At 44.2% G+C, this 23,492-nt stretch overlaps 1 protein-coding gene across 6 annotated transcripts in view; it reads right to left on the reverse strand.

The window, feature by feature from the left end:
- The window catches only part of supt3h (SPT3 homolog, SAGA and STAGA complex component), a 495,649-nt gene that overhangs the window by 174,024 nt on the left and 298,133 nt on the right, over positions 1 to 23,492 (reverse strand). The window contains exon 4 of one of the 6 annotated variants that reach the window (XM_069886705.1): positions 7,648 to 7,790. The exons of 4 other annotated variants lie outside the window; for them this stretch is intronic. In XM_069886705.1, coding sequence (XP_069742806.1) covers positions 7,648 to 7,674 — 27 coding nt within the window. In that variant the 5' untranslated portion in view covers positions 7,675 to 7,790. Of the gene's footprint in view, positions 1 to 5,159; positions 5,446 to 7,647; positions 7,791 to 23,492 lie in introns of those variants that run through there. One more of the 6 variants, XM_069886706.1, reaches the window with a different exon arrangement.

A 23,492-nucleotide genomic window follows, 5' to 3' on the forward strand; every position in this document is an offset into this window, starting at 1 on the left:
TTCCCTCTGGTCCGAGACTCTCACTATTGGAAACATCTTCCCCACGTCCACTGTATCCAGCTTTTTCAATATTCAATACGTTTCAATGTGGAACCATCCATCCTTCTAAACTTCAGTGAGTACTGGTCCAGAGCTATCAATAGCTCCTTGAATGTTGATCCTCTCTCCTCAGGATCAATGACATAAATTTCCTCTGGATTCTCCTTCACACCAGCACATCCTTCTTTAGAAATAAGGCTCAAAACTGCCTGTAATACTCTAAATGTGGTCTGACCAATGCCTTGCCAAAGGCTCAGTATTAAATCTTTGTCTTTATATTCTAGTCCTCTCAAAATTAATGTAAACAATTGCATTTGTCTTCTTTACTACTGACCCAACCTGCAAGCTAACCTTTAAGGAATCCTGCACTAGGACCCTGAGTCCCTTTGGACCTCCACCTTCTGAATTCTCTCCCCATTTAGAAAAGAGCCTACTTTTTTATTCCTACCACTGAAGTGCACGCCCACACACTTCTCTACCCTGTATTCCACCTGCCACTTCTTTGCCCATTATCCCAATCTATCCGTCCCTTTGAAGACTCCCCACCTTCTCAACATTACTGCCCTTCCACCTACCTTCAAAGCACCTGCAAAACTGGCCACAAAGCCATAAATTCCAACATCAACGGATAAAACAACTGATAACTTGTAGCAGAATGGACAGGAAAAATCAAGTTAATGTTAATGTACAAATATGAGGAACAAAGCAGGCAAAAAATTCCTTACAAAATAAATGTTAAAATGGGATCTAGAGACATTGGTTCACAAATCATTAAAAGTAACACAACTTATCCTCATAAAACTTAGGGTTTCTTTTCTAGAGGAATTGATTCAAAACGCAGGGAAGTTATTTTGAATTTAAACTTTTAACTTGGTTCTGATCTTCGATAAAGTATAGTGAGGCATGAGATAAGATTAAAAGAAATTCCAAGGATGATACCAAAAGTGAATGAAAACAAATTTTTTTTTAGAAAGAAAGGATTGGTATAAGTGATGGCTTCTTATTTTTTAAATCATTCATTTAGAGGATGTGATGCCACTATCAACCCAGTACTGATTGCAGGTTTTGTGGCTTGTGTCACAAGAATCACTATCCTGGATGCAGCACAAGATCAATGAGCCAAAATGTCTCCAGTCACTATGCTAAATTGTATGATAAGTTAAAGTGGAAAAGTAAGACACAGTACTTCTTCTGCACATTACTTTTTCCTGAAATGTGATCATTAAAATCTAAAAAACACCACCGGTCATTCACAAAAGATAGATAAATGCCAAATGTTTTTTGAGATAAAAACAGCAAAGCCCTAGGGAAAACATTTCCCATTCCAAGTGAGGAAAATGGACACTTATTCTCCCCGTCCATCCTCGTAAAATACTGGCCTTTACTACATCACCAACAAAAGTAAAATCAGGGGGAAGGAACTGTGATTCAACAAATTTTACAATACGCAATACCAGTAACAGTTCTTGATAGAAGTTATTTGAAGTTGCAGTCAGTGCCAGTGAGAGACTTTCGCAGATGATGGTTATACCTGTATGATTTATACTGGTTTGACAGGAAAACTGGTGCTTTGAATCAATGTCATGTGGGACACAGAGGCTGCCTTTCTGATACACTAGAACATTAAGATGAAGAGCCAAAGTAGGCCGTTTTGACCCTTTCAGCATGTTCCATCAGCATTCAACAGCATGATCTCCTCAAGCCTAATTAGCAAACTCAAAGACCTGGGCCTTAACACCCCATTGTGTAACTAGATCCTGGATTTCCTCACCTCCAGACCAGAACATCTCCAGCACAATCTCCACCAAAGCACCACAGGGCTGTGTTCTTAGGCCCTTGCTCTACTTGCTTTTCTTTTCTTTCTTTGGCTTGGCTTCGCGGACGAAGATTTATGGAGGGGTAATGTCCATGTCAGCTGCAGGCTCGTTGGTGACTGATAAGTCCGATGCAGGAAAGGCAGACACGGTTGCAGCGGTTGCAAGGGGAAAATTGGTTGGTTATGAATTTGCTGATGATACCACGATAGTGCGCTGTATAAAAAGGGGCACGCAGGAGGGAGATTGAAAACTTGGCTGAATGGTGCAGTAACAACAGCCTTGCACTCAATGTCACCAAAACCAAGGAGCTGACAGAGGACTTTAGGAAGGGAAAACTAAAGGTTTATCACCCAGTGATCATTGGGAGATCAGAGGTGGAGAGGCTGAGCAAATATAAATTCCAGGGAGTCACTCTCTTGGAGGAGCTTTCCTGGATCCAAAATATTAATGTCACTGTGAAGAAAACACGTTAGCACCTCTACTTCCTCAGGAATTTGCAGGTTTGGCATGCTATCTTAAACCTTTGGAAAATGACTAGAGATGTGTAGTGGAAAGTGTGCTGTCCAGCTGCATCAAGGCCTGGTATGGCGGCATACCAGAGCGGAAAGCTCTGCAAAAGGTCATGGATATAGCCTGGAACATCACAGGCAAAATCTCTCCATCATCGAGAAAATCTACGTGGAACGAAGCAATCATCAAGGATCCGCACCACCTAGGACATGTTCTGTTCACAGGCAAAACTCTCCCTACCTTTGAGAAAATCTACATGGAACGTTGCAGTTAGAAAGCTGCAGCAATCATCAAGGACCCATATCTCCCAGAACATATTCTGTTCTTGCTGCTGCCATCAGGAAAGAGGTATAGGTGCTACAAAACTCTTATCACCAGGTTCAGGAACAATTGGTACCGCTCCACCATCAGACTCCTCAACAACAAACTCAACAAAGACTAATTTCAGGACTTTTTATTTGCACATTATTTATTAATAATTTTTTTTTATCTGTATTGCACAATTTACATTTCTTTTGTTGTTTACATTTCTCTTTTGTATATGTATTTTTCCTTAGGTAAAGTTTTTTGCATTAGCGATAAGTAGAAATTCTGCCTGGTCACAGGAAAAAGAATCTCAGTGTTATATGTAACGTCATGTAGGTACTCTGACAATAGATCTGAACTTTGAACTTTAACCACTTATCAAAATCATGGTTGAACACATTATTCGATAGCATTTCAGACCACCGAACAAGACAGCACAGTATGGGCCCATCGACCCACTCTAGTGTGCTGATCTATATAAACCTATTCCAACCCTTCCTAAACTCGTAGCCCATAATCTTCTATTTTACTTTCATCCATGTGCCTATCTAAGACTCTTTTAAATGAATCTAATTAATTCGCCACTTGCCCATCTGTGCTCCATAACCTCATAACTCTGATTTCAACAAAATATACCAAACTTGGTCTAAGAAAATCCATTTGAACCTATATCTACAATTTTTGTTTTGGAAAGAGATTTCCAAATTTATGGTACCCCTTGTATGGGTAAAATCTTTCCTGATATCTTTCCTATCGGCCTTGTGGCAATTATAAGATTATGCCTTCTAGTTCTAGATTTCCTCTGTGCAACCCCATCAAATCCTTTAATCTTCTAAAAAGCTCAATTTGAACACTATCAAACTGCCAATTTCAAAGGAATTTAAGAAAATTTGATTTAAACTGTAATCGGATTTTGACTCTTTTTGATTCATTTTGGTGAATCTCTGATGTCCTTCACTGATGATATTCCATGAAATTTGATGCACAAAAATAATCCATTTATCCAAATTGAATTGAACAAAACTATATAATTCAATTCCAATTATTTCCAGGTAAGTGCCAAGATTTTACAATTTTTACACTGTCTTAAGTTTGTGGCAATATTTAGGAAAGCATAAAATCCCCAATCCTCCCCTACATCACTGACCAACAATTTGAAAATATTTTTATTTGTTTCATCAAGAATAACCCAATGTTCAAGATCTCATACCTTAAACCCTACCCAAGTGGTTCCAACATAAAATATACAGTACAACAAAAAATGTTTTTCCATCTTCATTTTATCTTCTTAACTCACCTGGGTGCAAATATTCAGGAAGAGCAGGGATGAGTCAAGATAATTAAAGAAAGATGATAATCATAGCTTGTAAGAAAGTAAAAATATCTCCCATATGGTGCACTAATATATTTTTAGCTACTTCTTGTTTGGATTATTCCATTAAAATGGAAACATATGTAGATTTTATAAAGGGAATTGGAAACTTAAACATACTCTGGATACTGCCTTAGCCCAGTGAGGAAAACTGAAATAACCAAGAACATCATAAGGATCCTTTTCGATTAGTTAGTTCAGTGGTTCTTAACCTTTTTCTTTCCACTTTCATATCACCTTAAATAATTCTTACTCACCAAAGAGTACCTATGGCATCCTATGATTTTGCACTCTTGGTGCCATAACCCGATCTATTTTTGTAGGATTTATAATGCAAATTAGTTGCTCGTAGTTTTGGACTTTCACTAGCTCTAGTCCTTAGCAATGTATCTCCCCTGTTTGCAATACCAGCAAAGCAACTTGGGAGGGAATGAACTTTGGCTAATTTAAGGCCAGATTTCCCAGAGGAGTGCCCTTTATTAAAAGGAAAACATTGAAAATAAAGGAAAAAAGGCAGCACGGTTAGCGTAGTAGTCAGCGCAACGCTGTTATAGTGCCAGTGACTGGGGCAGAGGTTCTTCTCCCCACCACTGTCTGTAAGAAGTTTGTACATTCTCCCTATCTCTGCATGGATTTCCTTCGAGTCCTCCACCTTTCAAAAAAACATACTGCAGGTGTTGGCCAATTAGGCCGAAAGATTCTGTTACTGTGCTGAATTATTTTTTTTAAATCTCTCCTTGTTTTGAAGGATACATTTACTCATGGGTACGCTACAGGAATTCAAACACTTGCTATTTCATAATTTCATACAACTCTGAATAATTCAATCATCTCGATACCTTGGCTAGATGACCTCAGGGGGTGCCTGTCCATATCTGCTTAGTTGCTCCTGTACCTGATTGTAAACCACGGTTCAACAAGAGAAAGAATGAAATGCTGTGGAATGTGCTTGTGTCATATAGGTGTTCATCTGGCAGTAGTACAGACTTTGATGCTGGCAGTTGTACTAAATGACTGAATATGCACAAGAACAATAGGTATTTTGAGTTACAGAAATTATCAGCATGTAAAGTACTGTATATTAATATCCAAATGATGATTGAGGCAGTTGGTACCTGATGTATGTAGATACCACGTGAGACTATTAAACTTCAGGCTCATGGGGCTGACTCCTGCATTCCATCTCCTGAGCTTTTGGACCCATCATCTTCTGTATGAGCATGTGGAAAGATTTCTGACACCCTACTGAGACAGCACTACTCCTCTCGATCTCGACCAATCAGACTTCAAATGCTGCTATTGCTGTCTTTGCCCACTGCTTCTTCCTGAAGATTTTACTGGTCACTTTGAGATGTAAAATTCTTGTTCAATCCCAATGGAAATTTTCTTGAAACAGAGACAAGCTTTAAGAAAAGTCAGTAACATGATACAAGCACCTTGCTGAAAAACGGAGCTAACAATCAGTGAGTGTATACACATGAACACTGCAACCATTAAAGTCTGGGGGCAAAGCTCAATGAGCTTTAACATAAAAGAGGTACAGATAAAATGTTAAGTTTTGCTGACTGACTATCATCTGTGTCTTGCCCTTCCTCTATCTCAGGGTTTCCCAATCGGGGTGTGACTGCATTCCAGGGGGTGCAAGATAACATTTCAGTTTTTTTGTTTATATTAAGGGTACTGTCCTATATATTCAAGATAACATATCGATTTTTTAAAAGTCCAAATTAAAGATGGGGATGTCCTCTTTTTTCTCTATTCAATAAAATGAGATTCTCTATGAATTTTAGCACATTTCAACGAGCTGTTTCCTTTTAAATGGCATGGCCCTCTAATATTTTTTTAATCAGGACATTTAAAATGGGGGCCAAACTTGTTTTGTGTTTTGTAGCGAATTACATTCGATTTTTATTTCTTATTATTTATGTGTGTTATGTAAATTATTAATTGACCCTTCATTATGTCAAAGAAAAGGAAATGGAAGGATGATGATGTGCAGTTTGGTTTCACTTGCACCGGAACAACTGAGGATCTGCAAAAACTCCAGTGCATGCTTTGTGACGCTGTCTTTTCAAATGCAAATTTGAAGCCATCTAAGCTGCAGGAACACTTCAACAACCGGCGTGGTGGAGCAGATGTTGCAGGCCATGATGTTGCATCATTGAAAGCTAAAAGGGCCCGCTTTGATTCTCGAGCAACCCTTCCAAAATTAGGTTTTATATCTGCTGACAAACCACTGCTGAATCCAAGAAGCCCCATACAATTGCAGAAGAGGCGATAAAACCGTGTGCATTAGAAATGGCAACAATTGTTCAGGGAAAAGAAGCCTCAAACAAGCTTAAATTAGTGCCGTTATCAAATAATGTTATTCAGAGCTGGTCATTTATTCCAATATCATATTCCATTGCCACATAGCCCTTCAGAAACTTACCCATGACTGTTTTTAAGGTTTTAAGGTTTTTAGCAGTCTCATAAAATGTGTTCAATCATCCAATTTTTCATCTTATTAAGGAAATAAATGTTGCCTAAGTTGTGTAACAACTTTTGATATGTAGCATACTGATTAATCCTCATTATTGCATTAGTCCTCATTATTGAAATTCAGTGCATGTTTATTGGGACTGCAGGCTGTTGTGGACCTGGAGTGGGGTCAGGAATACAGAGAGGTTTGCAGCTGGGAGCAGGATCCAGAATATGTAACCAGGGTTGGAAGTGTTTGTATGCTTTAGCTTGTCAGTTCTAACTTACAATCTGAACTAACCAAGTTCTCTTTTCAAAATTCTATTTAAACACACTAGGTTAAGTGAAACATGTATTGTACTGTGTAATATGTAAAAAGAGTGAAATGAAAGTGTTGGTGTTATAGGAGTAGCTTCCAGTAGTCTTGAAAATCTACTGTCCTGCACCTCCAAAGCCCATAGGAAGCCAGATTATAGGAGTTTTACTGAAGTGGTTATATTCATGAAGTAATTGCTTGGACTAAGTTTGAGGAATTAATATAAGGTATATAGCTCTCTGAACCCTTCTCCATTAACAATGGTGTGAAGCAAGGCTGCGTTCTCGCACCAACCCTCTTTTCAATCTTCTTCAGCATGATGCTGAAACAAGCCATGAAAGACCTCAACAATGAAGACGCTGTTTACATCCAGTACCGCACGGATGGCAGTCTCTTCAATCTGAGGCGCCTGCAAGCTCACACCAAGACACAAGAGCAACTTGTCCGTGAACTACTCTTTGCAGACGATGCCGCTTTAGTTGCCCATTCAGAGCCAGCTCTTCAGCGCTTGACGTCCTGTTTTGCGGAAACTGCCAAAATGTTTGGCCTGGAAGTCAGCCTGAAGAAAACTGAGGTCCTCCAGCAGCCAGCTCCCCACCATGACTACCAGCCCTCCCACATTTCCATCGGGCACACAAAACTCAAAACGGTCAACCAGTTTACCTATCTCGGCTGCACCATTTCATCAGATGCAAGGATCGACAATGAGATAGACAACAGACTCGCCAAGGCAAATAGCGCCTTTGGAAGACTACACAAAAGAGTCTGGAAAAACAACCGACTGAAAAACCTCACAAAGATAAGCGTATACAGAGCTGTTGTCATACCCACACTCCTGTTCGGCTCCGAATCATGGGTCCTCTACCGGCATCACCTACGGCTTCTAGAACGCTTCCACCAGCGTTGTCTCCGCTCCATCCTCAACATTCATTGGAGCGACTTCATCCCAAACATCGAATCCTCTTTATTACTGATAGAAAATAAAGCAGTTTGTTTGCACAGTCCATACCAAAGAGTTGCGCCTGTCATTTGCTGCCCTTCACCATATTGATACACTCCAAGTAGCCCATATTTAAACTGTTCATTTTTTACCCATTCATTTTGTCTGATATTTCCTTGTGCTTGATCAACCCATTGCTAGAAGAGGGCTAAAAAAAAGAAACTGGCGTGAAAGAGAGAAACATAGAATAAATAAAAGGGTCATGTCCTTTTTAAGATGGGAAATATCTTCTAAAAAGCAATAATGTTTACAAATTACAGTGACTGAATGTTGTATGACAAGAACTTGAGCCTTCCAATGAAAACACTCAAATTATTCAGCTGCCCAATTATTCAATTTTTTAAAAATTTCCACACAACTCAAATCTCCAAAAAACAAATAGCAGTAACTTGTGTTCAGTTTTATGCTAGACTATAAAATATCTGCTAACATTCCCTGGCCGCCAGGACTAGAATCAATATCAAAATATCTTTTCAATATTAATCTGTCATTTATTTCCTGCATATATAGTCATTGATGCATCCTGTCAGTTGACTCCATGTTAACAATTGTTCGAGCACAGTAAAATGTTTGAAGTCATCCTTTGGAAATACTAATGGGTGATAGTATATTAACTTCATAACTGTATTTGCCAGTTAACTGCAATTGAGTAAAGCACAATTGTTGGGGACATCCTTGTTATTTTAAGTATCTTGCAGTTTAATGGGCTTAATCTAGTCTAAGAACCAATAATCTCCACATTAATCTTTAATTTCTTTATACTATCAACATTTTAAAATTCAAAATATTAGTAATGTATTAGTACAGTATTAGTAATGGAGCAAACAAAATACACAAAGTTTTAAATGTAAAGTAATTCAAATTAACTGTTAACAAAATCTACAAATCTTCAGAAGGTATGGCAACACAGAAACTTCCTTTGAACATTTGTAAGGAAATGATAGACAGTGAACACTGTTTCAACTTACTTCTTACCACTACCTACAGCTCTTTCCACCTTCAAGCACCACAATGCAAACTTCAAAATCATTATTATTCAATTAAATATTTACCTATCATTGGGAGAACCTGATATGACTAAGCAGAAACATCAGTTATCAAATATGGGCTTTAGCGCCATATTTAGTGCAAAGAGGACCTTCGTGATGCCATCATCATCACCCTGTACAAAAACAAAGGCAAGAAATCTGACTGCTCAAACTACAGGGGAATCATGCTGCTCTCCATTGCAGGCAAAATCTTCGCTAGGATTCTCCTTAATAGACTAATACCTAGTGTCACCGAAAATGTCCTCCCAGAATCACAGTGTGGCTTTCATGCAAACAGAGGAACTATTGACATGGTCTTTGCCCTCAGGCAGCTCCAAGAAAAGTGCAGAGAACAAAACAAAGGACTCTACATCACCTTTGTTGACCTCACCAAAGCCTTTGACACCGTGAGCAGGAAAGGGGTTTGGCAAATACTAGAGCGCCTTGGATGCCCCCCCAAGTTCCTCAACATGGTTATCCAACTGCACGAAAACCAACAAGGTCGGGTCAGATACAGCAATGAGCTCTCCAAACCCTTCTCCATTGACAACGGCGTGAAGCAAGACTGTGTCCTCGCACCAACCCTCTTTACTATCTTCTTCAGCATGATGCTGAAACATGCCAATAAAGACCTCAACAATGAAGATGCTGTTTACATCCGGTACCACACGGATGGCAGTCTCTTCAATCTGAGGCGCCTGCAAGCTCACACCAAGATACAAGAGCAACTTGTCCGTGAACTACTCTTTGCAGATGATGCCACTTTAGTTGCCCATTCAGAGCCAGTTCTCCAGCGCATGACGTCCTGTTTTGTGGAAACTGCCAAAATGTTTGGCCTGGAAGTCAGCCTGAAGAAAACTGAGGTCCTCCATCAGCCAACTCCCCACCATAACCACTAGCCCCCCCACATCTCCATCGGGCACACTGAACTCAAAACGGTCAACCAGTTTACCTACCTCGGCTGCACCATTTCATCTGATGCAAGGATCGACAAAGAGATGGACAACAGACTCGCCAAGGCAAATAGCGCCTTTGGAAGACTACACAAAAGAGTCTGGAAAAACAACCACTTGAAGAAACACACAAAGATCAGCGTGTACAAAGCCGTTGTCATACCCACGCTCCTGTTCAGCTCTGAATCATGGATCCTCTACCGGAATCATCTACGGCTCCTAGAACGCTTCCATCAGCACTGTCTCCGCTCCATCCTCAACACATTGGAATGACTTCATCACCAACATCAAAGTACTCGAGCTGGCAGAGTCCACAAGCATCGAATCCATGTTGCTGAAGACCCAACTGTGCTGGGTGGGTCACGTCTCCAGAATGGAGGACCATCGCCTTCCCAAGATCGTGTTCTATGGCGAGCTTTCCACTGGCCACCGAGACAGAGGTGCACCAAAGAAGAGGTACAGGGCTGCCTAAAGAAATCTCTTGGTGCCTGCCACACTGACCACCGCCAGTGGGCTGATATCGCCTCCAACCGTGCATCTTGGCACCTCACAGTTCGGCGGGTAGCAACCTCCTTTGAAGAAGACTGCAGAGCCCACCTCACTGACAAAAGACAAAGGAGGAAAAACCCAACACCCAATCCCAACCAACCAATTTTAACTTGCAACCGCTGCAACCGTGCCTGCCTGTCCCGCATCGGACTTGTCAGTCAGCAACGAGCCTGCAGCAGACGTGGACATACCCCTCTATAAATCTTCATCCGCGAAGCCAAGCCAAAGTATAAAGTAAGTAAAAGTAGTGTCTATTTTAGTGGCAAAGACCCTAAGCCAAGTAAAAACAATATTAAACAATCAGAAGCTGGAAGAACTCAACTCAAGGACTAAAGTTGTAAGAAGAGATAATAAGCATTAAAAAATCAGGGTGGGAGGAGCCATGAGGTGATCAGAAACTGGTCAAACGAAGATGGAACAAGCAAGATAATATGTAGCAGAAGAGACCACTGGGTTTGAAAGAAATATGAGAACGGGAGCAGGTAAAGAACAGAAGGAAACAACAGAGTAGGATTGAGGTGGGGTTACCCAAAAGCCCCTTTCACACATGCATCCCACTAAAATGACCGTTCAGTATCCTGGGATAGGAATGGGAGATTGTCTTTTCACACTTGAGCACTCCTAACTGGGACACTGAATGCTTTCACACTTGAAAGGAGCCATCTCCGGGATTAGGACTATTCTACCTTCTACCGGTGACGTCATGATGGGGGACCCGCCCTAAATCCTGATCAATGTATTATGATTTTATATTTGAACAGAATTAATCATGCATAATTATAACATAATTAAACTTTATGCGACGGCGGCGGCCCCGATACGTGCAGGAGCAAGGGGGAGACAGCGGCCCCGGCCTCGGTCGTGTGAGGCAGGCGGAGGCCCCGATACGGGCAGAGAGTTGGAGGCGGCGGCCCCAGTCCAGGCACAGGGAGAGCAGCAGCGGCCCCGGCCCCGGTCCGGGCGAAGGGTAGATGGCGGCGGCCCCGATACGGGCAGGAGCAAGGGGGAGACGGCGGCCCCGGCCTCGGTCGAGTGAGGCAGGCGGAGGCCCCGGTCCGGACAGGGAGGGGGAGGCGGCGGCCCCAGTCCGGGCACAGGGAGAGCAGCAGCGGCCCCGGCCCCGGTCCGGGCGAAGGGTAGACGGCGGCGACCCCGATCCGGGCAGGAGCAAGGGGGAGACGGCGGCCCCGGCCTCGGTCGAGTGGGGCAGGCGAAGGCACCGATCCGGGCAGAGAGTGGTGAGGCGGCGGCCCCAATCCAGGCACAGGGTGAACTGCGGCGGCCTCAGCCCCGGTCCGGGCAGTATGGACCGACCTAGGAGGGGAGGCAGGCCCCTCCAGCCCGGGTAAGAAACCTGCATAGGAGAAGGCCACTCCGATATAAAACCTACGACCCAAGGACCTCGCTGCCACGTCCCAGCTTGCTTGGCCACGGCACACGAACCATGGGTGTAAAGGGTGGGGCCAGTACTGCGCGCACTGCACTCCACCTAAAAGCTCCTTTGCGCAGGCCCGAGGACAGGTCCACGTCCTCCCCCTCCACGTCCTCCCCCTCCACGTCCTCCCCCTCCACGTCCTCCCCCTCAAAAGATGCTCACAAACTCAAGCTAGCATGCTGGAACATCAGAACCATGCTACACAAGGCTGACAGCCACCGACCTGAACGTCGGTCTGCCCTCATTGCACATGAACTCCTCAGACTTGACATCGACATAGCCGCTCTCAGTGAAGTCCGCCTGGCAGATGTAGGCAGCCTCCAAGAACGCGGAGCGGGCTACACACTCTACTGGTCTGGCAAGCCTTCGGATGAACGACGCCTATCTGGTGTAGGCTTCATGGTCAAGAGCTTCATTGCCTCCAAACTCGAAAACCTTCCGACAGGCCTCTCGGACCGAATCATGTCCATGCGACTCCCACTTCAAAACAAGCGTCACATCACCCTCATCAGTGTCTATGCTCCAACCCTCCAGGCGGAACCAGCAGAAAACAACAAGTTCTACACCGACCTGCGCAACCTCATCCAACGTACCCCTACAGCCGACAAGGTTGTCATCCTGGGCGACTTCAACGCTCGTGTCGGCAAAGACTCAGAAACCTGGCCAGGAATCCTGGGCAAGCATGGCGTCGGCAAGTGCAACGACAATGGGCACCTCCTGTTGGAGCTCTGCGCAGAACAGCGACTTGTCATTACAAACACCCTTTTTCAGCAGAGGGACAGCCTTAAGACCACCTGGATGCATCCCCGATCCAAACACTAGCACCTCCTGGACTACATCCTGGTGCGAGAAAGTGACAAACAAGATGTGCTCCACACCAGGGTCATGCCTAGCGCGGAATGCCACACTGACCACTGGCTGGTTCGCTGCAAGCTCAACCTTCACTTCAAACCAAAGCCCAGGAACAATAAAGCCCCCAGAAAGAGGTTCAATGTTGGAAACCTGCAGTCAGACGAAGCGAGAGGAAACTTCCAGGCAAACCTCAAAGCAAAGCTCGACGTTGCAACCCGCCTCACGGACCCGTCCCCTGAAACCCTCTGGGATCAGTTGAAGACTACCATACTGCAATCCACTGAAGAGGCACTGGGCTTCTCCTCCAGGAAAAACAAGGACTGGTTTGACGAAAACAGCCAGGAAATCCAGGAGCTGCTGGCAAAGAAGCGAGCTGCCCACCAGGCTCACCTTACAAAGCCGTCCTGTCCAGAGAAGAAACAAGCCTTCCGTCGCGCATGCAGCCATCTTCAGCGCAAACTCCGGGAGATTCAAAATGAGTGGTGGACTAGCCTCGCCAAACGAACACAGCTCAGCGCGGACATTGGCGACTTCAGGGGTTTCTACGAGGCTCTAAAGGCTGTGTACGGCCCCTCACCCCAAGTCCAAAGCCCGCTGCGCAGCTCAGACGGCAAAGTCCTCCTCAGCGACAAGATCTCCATCCTCAACCGATGGTCAGAACACTTCCAATCTCTTTTCAGTGCCAACCGCTCAGTCCAAGATTCCGCCCTGCTCCAGCTCCCTCAACAGCCCCTAAGGCTAGAGCTGGATGAGGTTCCCACCCTGGATGAGACATATAAGGCAATCGAACAACTGAAAAGTGGCAAAGCAGCAGGTATGGATGGAATCCCCCCAGAAGTCTGGAAGGCTGGCGGCAAAACTCTGCATGCCAAACTGCAAGAGTTTTTCAAGCTTTGTTGGGACCAAGGTAAACTGCCTCAGGATCTTCGTGATGCCACCATCATCACCCTGTACAAAAACAAAGGCGAGAAATCAGACTGCTCAAACTACAGGGGAATCACGTTGCTCTCCATTGCAGGCAAAATCTTCGCTAGGATTCTACTAAATAGAATAATACCTAGTGTCGCCGAGAATGTTCTCCCAGAATCACAGTGCGGCTTTCGCGCAAACAGAGGAACTACTGACATGGTCTTTGCCCTCAGACAGCTCCAAGAAAAGTGCAGAGAACAAAACAAAGGACTCTACATCACCTTTGTTGACCTCACCAAAGCCTTCGACACCGTGAGCAGGAAAGGGCTTTGGCAAATACTAGAGCGCATCGGATGTCCCCCAAAGTTCCTCAACATGATTATCCAACTGCACGAAAACCAACAAGGTCGGGTCAGATACAGCAATGAGCTCTCTGAACCCTTCTCCATTAACAATGGCGTGAAGCAAGGCTGTGTTCTCGCACCAACCCTCTTTTCAATCTTCTTCAGCATGATGCTGAACCAAGCCATGAAAGACCCCAACAATGAAGACGCTGTTTACATCCGGTACCGCACAGATGGCAGTCTCTTCAATCTGAGGCGCCTGCAAGCTCACACCAAGACACAAGAGAAACTTGTCCGTGAACTACTCTTTGCAGATGATGCCGCTTTAGTTGCCCATTCAGAGCCAGCTCTTCAGCGCTTGACGTCCTGCTTTGCGGAAACTGCCAAAATGTTTGGCCTGGAAGTCAGCCTGAAGAAAACTGAGGTCCTCCATCAGCCAGCTCCCCACCATGACTACCAGCCCCCCCACATCTCCATCGGGCACACAAAACTCAAAACGGTCAACCAGTTTACCTATCTCGGCTGCACCATTTCATCAGATGCAAGGATCGACAATGAGATAGACAACAGACTCGCCAAGGCAAATAGCGCCTTTGGAAGACTACACAAAAGAGTCTGGAAAAACAACCAACTGAAAAACCTCACAAAGATAAGCGTATACAGAGCCGTTGTCATACCCACACTCCTGTTCGGCTCCGAATCATGGGTCATCTACCGGCACCACCTACGGCTCCTAGAACGCTTCCACCAGCGTTGTCTCCGCTCCATCCTCAACATCCATTGGAGCGCTTACACCCCTAACGTTGAAGTACTCGAGATGGCAGAGGTCGACAGCATCGAGTCCACGCTGCTGAAGATCCAGCTGCGCTGGATGGGTCACGTCTCCAGAATGGAGGACCATCGCCTTCCCTAGATCCTGTTATATGGTGAGCTCTCCACTGGCCACCGTGACAGAGGTGCACCAAAGAAAAGGTACAAGGACTGCCTAAAGAAATCTCTTGGTGCCTGCCACATTGACCACCGCCAGTGGGCTGATAACGCCTCAAACCGTGCATCTTGGCGCCTCACAGTTTGGCGGGCAGCAACCTCCTTTGAAGAAGACCGCAGAGCCCACCTCACTGACAAAAGGCAAAGGAGGAAAAACCCAACACCCAACCCCAACCAACCAATTTTCCCTTGCAACCGCTGCAATCGTGTCTGCCTGTCCCGCATCGGACTTGTCAGCCACAAACGAGCCTGCAGTTGACGTGGACTTTTTACCCCCTCCATAAATCTTCGTCCGCGAAGCCAAGCCAAAGAAACTTTATGCATAGCACAGTATGAGCCCTTCAACCCCTGTTGTTGTGCCGAAAGTGCTAGCAATAAATAGCAATAGTGGTCAATTTTTAAACAGGGTGGGAAAGTTGGTAACACTATCACATACAATTTAAACAGCGTCGGAAAGTTGGTAGCACTACAGCGCACAATTTATAGACTCATGGGAAAAAAGTGATGGCAGAGCTGCCCTCCCAGAATTCCATGCCCGGCTGCATACATGGAGCATTCATAGAGGGGTTTCTCTGCTGCATGGCATTCTAGGAAGTCAAGTCCACCATTGCTTTTTTTTCCCCCAGTCTTTATAAATTGTTCACTATTATGCTACCAATTTTCCCACGTTGTTTAAAAATTGTCTGCTATTGCTATTTATTTCCTGTCTTTCTGTCGTCCCCCCACACCCCTGTCATGATAATGAATATGTATGAGATATACCGGAAGTCACGTGGTAGGAGAGAGGGATAAGAACACAAGCAGGAGAACAAAGGAAACCGGAGAATAAAGACAACGAAGAAGTTTACCTGATAAACTAGTGTTTAATGTTTTATTAACTTCACATTTCGGGCCACAAATGTGACATTGGCGACGAGGATGAAAGAAGCTTGAAGAAAATTAAAGACTAAACAAGATTACAGAGGTTTACAGACAACTTCAAGGTGATAAGAATTTTCTCTGTGACTCAGTACTTTTGGGGCTGGAATATTTCCTCATGGCTGGTGCAAACTGTGACTTTCTAACACATAGTGGAATTGCTCATTTTGACCCAACGGGTGATGCAAGTACTGTAAGTGTGAAGTGGAAGGCATGGCTGGAAGAATTTGAATCCTACGCCGACAGTCGTGGCCTATTTCTAGATACCGGTACAGTTGAACAAAAAGCGCAGAGAAGGGCGTTACTTCTTTTCACTGCAGGACCCTCAGTTCGGGAAACATTTAAGACACTTTTGAATACTAGAAGAAAGGATGAGTAACGGAAAGCGGTAGATGCATTAAATGCACACTATGTAGTGACACCGAATGCTACATTTCAACGCCATTTGTTTCGGAGAACGAGACAAGAAGATGGCCAGACAATTGCTCAGTACGTGACGAGACTACGCCAGCTAGCTGTTGGATGCAATTACATGCCAGCTGATTTGGACAACCAATTATTGGATCAAGTCGTACAGCACTGCAGATCAGATAAACTCAGAAGACGTCTACTGGAAAGAGGGAGTGAGTTGGAACTCACCGATGCTTTAGCTATTGCTGCTGCATTAGAGGCTGTTGAAGGGCAATTTCATACCATGACCCTGAAAGACAACTCAAGCCAGCAAATTAAGAGGCTCTCACATCGCCATAACCAGCCAAGATACACGTCGACACAGGACGTGGAGTGTTATCGATATGGAAACCGAGGTCACTTTGGAAAAGACCCATATTGCCCGGCCAAAGGCAAAGTTTGCAGAAAGTGTGGAGGTAAGGACCATTTTGCAAAGAAGTGCAAAAGCAAGTCCAATGCAGATCAGAAGAGGAAGAGTACAACTTCCAAAGGCAAAGCCTGGGGGAAAGGAAAGTATCCTGAAAAGAAAGATACCATTCGCCAGATAGATGGTGACGATGATGATACCCAGGAGGAACAGAGTTGTTACCAATTTACGATGAATGAAGTACATCATGAGAAGGTCCCAGTGATCATTGGTGGAGTGACAGTGCAGGTCATTGTAGACTCAGGCAGTGACAGTAATGTGATTGATCGACATTTATGGGAGAAGTTGAAAAGGAAAAATATTATCTGTACCTCAAAGAAGTGTTCCAAGAAACTGTATCCATACACAGCAACAAAGCCATTGCAGACCATTGGATGTTTTACTGCAACTGTTGAAGCTGGAGATAAGTACACCGAAGCAGAGTTTATGGTCATAGAAGAGAGGGGAGAACCATTGTTGAGTAGAAGCACAGCGCAAGACCTGGCAATACTTCATATTGGAGCTTGTGTCAATTCAATTCAGTCATACGAGGATATGAAGCAAGAATTCCCCGTAGTCTTCCAAGGAGTAGGAAAGTTGAAAGGTCGACAATTGAAGCTAGCGGTAGATGAAACGGTTAAACCCAAGGCACAACCAATGCGCCGAACTCCGTTTGGACTTCGTGGGAAAGTCGAAGCCAAAATTAAAGAATTGATCGAACAAGACATTATTGAACCGGTGGAACATTCGACACAATGGGTCAGCCCAGTAGTGATTGTGCCCAAACCAAAGGGTGACATAAGACTATGTGTTGACATGAGAATGGCCAATGAAGCTATAATTAGAGAACGACACCCTATACCAACAGTGGAGGAAATACTTCAAGAACTAACTACCAGTAAGATATTCTCAAAAATTGATCTGAAATGGGGCTATTATCAATTAGAGCTGGATCCAGGTTCCCGAGATGTAACTACATTTGTGACTCACTGTGGATTGTATCGTTATCATTTGGAATTAATGCAGCTTCGGAGATCTACCAGTATGAAATCCATCGAGTGATTCAAGGCATTCCTGGAGTTGCCAACATTTCTGACGACATCATAGTCTATGCACCAACAAAGGAAGAGCATGACAAACGGTTGAGGCGTGTACTATCTAGACTACAGGAGGCAGGCCTTACCATGAATGGAAACAAGTGCCAGTTCGGTGTGTCAGAAATGGACTTCATGGGACACAGACTTACAAGGAAAGGACTAAACCCGGCAGAGGCCAAGGTTAAAGTTATTGCAGAGGCACGTGCACCTCAGAATGCAACAGAGGTGAGGAGTTTCCTAGGATTGGTCAATTTTTGTGCAAAGTTCATTCCTAATCTCGTTACAGTGGCAGAACCACTAAGGAAACTAACCATTTCATTTTGGATCTGAGCAAAAGAAAGCGTTCACAGCGCTGAAGCAAAGCCTGACAGATGCAAAAACTCTTGGATATTACGATCCGGCGGCATCAACCAAAGTCATAGCGGATGCCAGCCCGGTTGGTTTAGGAGCCGTGTTGGTCCAGATGCATGATGGAGGACCACGAATCATTGCCTATGCCAGCAGATCGTTATCAGATGTGGAGAGAAGATACTCTCAGACAGAGAAAGAAGCACTCGGACTTGTATGGGCCTGTGAGAGGTTCCATGCATATTTATACGGCATTGAATTTGAACTCATCACAGATCATAAGCCATTAGAGGTGATCTATGCACCTAGATCCAAACCATGTGCCAGAATAGAGAGATGGGTACTCAGACTACAACCCTACAAATATAAAGTAATCCACATTGCAGGGAAAGCAAACATTGCAGATCCGCTGTCCAGATTGGTGAAGGATGGAGGTCCTCAATCCAAGTCAGAATTGGGAACAGAAACAGAGAGCTTTGTATGCTTTGTAGCTATTCAGTCGACACCGAAAGCTGTGACTACGAAGGAAGTCGAGAGAGAATCCGAACGTGATCCAGAACTCATGGAAGTAAGAGAATTCATACAGAGTGGACAATGGGACAAGTGTACTCACAAGGCTTACATTCCCATTAGAGACGAACTTTGTTGCATCGGACAGTGTGTATTGAGAGGTTGCAGATTGGTGATTTCGCAAAGATTGAGACCGAAGGTCGTATCCTTAGTGCATGAAGGACACCTAAGCATTGTTGGTACCAAGCAAAACCTCAGGACCAAGGTATGGTGGTAAAGTTGTGATAAAGACGCAGAGAAATTTGTTAAAACTTGTCACGGATGTCAAATCACAAGTAGGAGTAATCCACCAGAACCGATCCGGAGTACGCAACTTCCGACAGGACCATGGATCGACGTAGCTGTTGATTTTCTTGGACCTTTACCGACGGGTGAATCAATTATGGTAGTGATAGATTACTACAGCAGATACTATGAGTACGTGGTGTTGAAGTCCACAACCACTGAAAAAACAATATAAGCGTTAGCAGAGATATTCGCAAGATATGGATTACCTGTTACATTGTACTACAATGGTCCACAATTCATTTCAGAGACATTTGCGGAATACATGAGGACCACAGGTATCCACCATCATAAAGTAACTCCAAAATGGCCGCAAGCCAATGGAGAAGTAGAGAGACAAAATCAGTCCATTGAAAAACGATTGAGGATTGCACACGCAGAAGGACAAAATTGGCGAGAAGCATTGCTATCTTATGTGGCTGTCTATCGAGCAACGCCTCATGCAACCACTGGAAAAAGTCCTGCAGAAGCATTTTTTGGGAGAAAAATCTCCACAAAAATGCCAGAAATAAAGGAAATCCGAGACGACCAGGAGATGAGGGACCACGATGCTGAAAAGAAAGGTGCAGCAAAGCTGTACACAGATTCGAAACGTGGAGCCAAGTACTCAGACATCATGCCAGGAGATAATGTTCTAGTGAGGCATGAAACTGGTGGTAAGCTAGACACACCTTATTACCATCAACCCTATACTGTCGTATCCAGAAGTGGCAGTATGGTGACAGTCAAGTCTCCGACTGGAGTCCTGTATAAGAGGAATGTCTCAGGTGTAAAAAGGTACCAGTCCAGAGATACATCGAGCGAAGAGGTTGAAAGGCCAATACGAGATGCTGTAACTGAGAGACCTGATGATGTTCCAGAGGCAGTTACCAGCACTCCCGATGAAGTGACTAGAGCGCCAGAAACACCCGAAGCCGTGGCGAGCAGTATTTCCGACGCCGAGAGTGAACAACCGAGAAGCGACGACAATATCGCAGGCACGCCGAAACAAAACCGGAAAGTGCCCAAACGATACGAAGACTTTGTGCCATAGTTTTAATAAGAACTTTGGGACAGTATTTAATCTTATATCATAAAGTGCATGTATGAATGCTGTAGGAAGTAAATTTTATGTAGTTGAGTTATAGTATTACCATTAGTTACGATGTTTGTATGTTTCCGAGGGATATTGGTAAATGAAGGTAAAGTTTATTTCTGATTAAAGGAGGGATGTCATGATAATGAATATGTATGAGATATACCGGAAGTCACGTGGTAGGAGAGAGGGATTAGAACACAAGCAGGAGAACAAAGGAAACCGGAGAATAAAGACAACTTCACATTTCGGGCCACAAATGTGACAACCCCCTCCCCACTGCAACTTTCCCGTGGCAAAGTTTGTACCTTCATTTTAATCTTTTCTTCCTTCATGTTCCTGCACTCACGCAAACACCTGGGTCATTTCAATCCCACTTGTTTCACACTTGCATGATAATGCCGGCGTCTGCAGATGCGAGGGATTGTTCTGGGGGTCGATGCCGTCAATCCCCAGTGTGAGGCAAAGTGTGGAGCTGATTTTGCATTCACACTAGGCACTTTAAAGTGTGGAGCTGATTTTGCATTCACACTAGGCACTTTAAAGTGTGGAGCTGATTTTGCATTCACACTAGGCACTTTAAAGGCTGATTGATGGTTAATTCCTGGGATCATTGCAAATGTGAGAGGGACAAAGGATAGAAAATTCAGTGTTTAAGCTGTTTGAGTTTCAGGTAATCCAGGAGGAATACAATATGTTGTTTCTCATGTTTGGCCTCATGCTGGCAATATGTGGGAATGGTGATGGCAATTAAAATGACTGGCAACCAGGAGTTCCTCCTTTTGTCCAAGCACAATAGGGGGCTAATGGTGTACTCAAAAGTGAGCAACTGCACTTATTTCAATCCAAGACAATTAACACATAAGACAGGTATAGTTAACAAAAAAGTTATTGAAGAATTAATGAAAATGTTTTAACACAAGTGTCATACAATAAACAGCAATGTAAAATGTCCAGAAGTAAAAGTCCACTGTGGTGGCACATTATTTGTGGGTGAGGAGAAAACATTCAAAAGTAAAGAAGTAAGAAGCTATAGAGTTGTTGAATGGAGGAAGACAAGATGGAGGCAATGCAGGAGTCATGAGATGCAGAGGAGGGAGTAAACACAGGAACCAGAATTCCAGGGAAAGCAAAATGAAACGAACTAAAATCAGCCAGAAAACATTTAAAAAATGGGGGGGAAAGTGCCAAAAAATATCAAAGGAATGGGGGAATAAAGGATAAGAAATCCACCCCAAATGAATTAACGACTTCAGTGCCCCGCGACGACCAGGAGTGGTGGCCTCGTGGTGGGGGAAGATGGCGGAGCCTGTTTGAGGTATTCATGGGTAGTGAAAATGGGGACGGAGTTGTGACCCGACGACTCACCTGGATCAGCCGGTTGCGATATTGACAGCACTGGGTCATGCCCATCAGTGGGCCTGGGAAAGAGCGCAGGCAATGCTGCAGAAGAGGGGATGCCTGCACCACAAGGTGAGCCCCGCGAGTAGCAGGAGAAAATGGCCAATAGCAGCATTGGCACTGTGAATATTGGAAAGATGGAGGGAGATATGGGCAACATCAACCAAGGTGAGCCCCGTGAACAGCGGGAGAGGTACATTGGCAGCATGGGAGATCCCAATACCATGATGGGGATGTCGGGAAGGGCACAGATGGTGAGGAGGAGATTGGTCTGAAAGGAGGCCTGACGCCTCAGGTAGAGAAGAAGAGGAAAATGGAGCGAAGAGAGAGGGCTCAGAGCACTCCATGAAAGACATTAAAGATGTGATGGAGGCTGAGGTGGAGGCCTCAGAGAAAAGACGACAGAAAATATTAAAAGACTTGTCAGTGGAAGTGGGAAAAATCAGGAAAGCCATGGAAAATTGTCTAGGAGGGTGACTGTGGTGAAGGAGAGGATTGAAGACAATATAGAAAGATTAGAAAATTATAGAGATGCCTGGGCAAAGGACAGAGAAAAGATATGCGGAAAATGCTAGGCATACTAGAAAACTTCAGAAGAAGAAATAATATAAAAATCATTGGGTTAATGGAGGGGGTTGAAGCGAAAGACCTGGTGGTATTTTTCAGGAAATGGATCCCTGAGATACACTGAAAAGAAAGAGCGTGGGGTGGGATGGGGAGGTGGACCTCAAAATAGAAAGGGACCATCAGTCTCTCTTCCCAAAGCCAAGTCCAGGACAGAGGCCTCATTCTCTCTCTCTGTCCTGATAAACTCCTGAAGTATCAGGACAGGGAACAAATTTTACATGTGGTGGCTATGGGTGAGAGGGACAAAGATGGCCTGGTATTCAAAGGAGGGGATGGGATAAAGTCCTCATTCACCCATACATAACTGCAGTACTTTTAAAAACATGCAAGGAATTTGACCCAGTTAGGAAACTTTTAAGGAAAAAGGGAATTGGCTTTACACTGTTACATTCAGCGAACCTGAGGTATTTTTGTCTGGGGGTGAGAAGAAGTGAATGTGATGCCAAGGCTACAATATCGTTTTCAATCTTTGCTCATGCCATTGCATGACACTTTAAGACACTTAACTGATGTGTTAGATAGTTTCTTTGAAGGAGTAAGGTGGCTAGAGTTTCCGTGGAGAAATTGACTTGGGATTATAGTCCGGGAGGAATGAGACCCCAGACTTCAAAAAGTATATCGGGTTTATCGCCTCGCACTTTTGTTGGGGGGGGGGCAGAGGGGGTGGTGGGCAGTATACCCTCCCAGTGGGAGGAAGACAGCAGGAGAGATTATATGTGAATAAGATACTAAATTAATAATGGGAAAACTGGTCAAACCCATATTAAAATATATCATTCAAACATGTCAAAAGATAAACCAGATTATTGGGTTAAAAGTGGGGTTGTCCCCCAAAAACCCCTAACCAGAATGATCTGTCAAATAAGACCTTCTTTTTCTATCTTCAATTAAGATATTTTTTGAGGGGTAGTTTAGGCCCATCTATGGCCCTGCCGATATGTGGTGACATGAAGGCTCTAATTCAAAAGAGGATCACACATAAATTAATTTCTACTATGTACCTCCTGTTCCAAAATGAGGGCCCAAAACCAGGCCTTCATAAATCAAGACAATGATGGGGGTCAGATTTAGGAACAACAATGCAGGAGTGGTGCTGGTCCTACTTGTGTCGGGACAGCATGACAGCAGTCATTAAAGCCAGATATAGACTGGTGTAATTTAATTTCCTTCACCAGCTATACCTCGCGCCACAAAAATTGCATAAGGTTAAGTCAGAGATTTCAAAATTATGCTTTAGATGTGGCGTGGAGACAGGAACCTTTGTACATTCAACCTGGCTATGCACCAAGGTGAGACTCTTTTGGGTAGAACTAGGGGACATTCTGGTGAAAATTACAGGGGTGGAATATCCACAGGACCCAGCATATTATGGACGTGTGTCTGAGACTGTCCAAATACCAAATTCAATTTGTAAAAGTTGCCTTGGCGGTGCCCAGGA

This window comes from Narcine bancroftii, chromosome 6, assembly GCF_036971445.1.
Source record: "Narcine bancroftii isolate sNarBan1 chromosome 6, sNarBan1.hap1, whole genome shotgun sequence".
NCBI lineage: Eukaryota > Metazoa > Chordata > Chondrichthyes > Torpediniformes > Narcinidae > Narcine > Narcine bancroftii.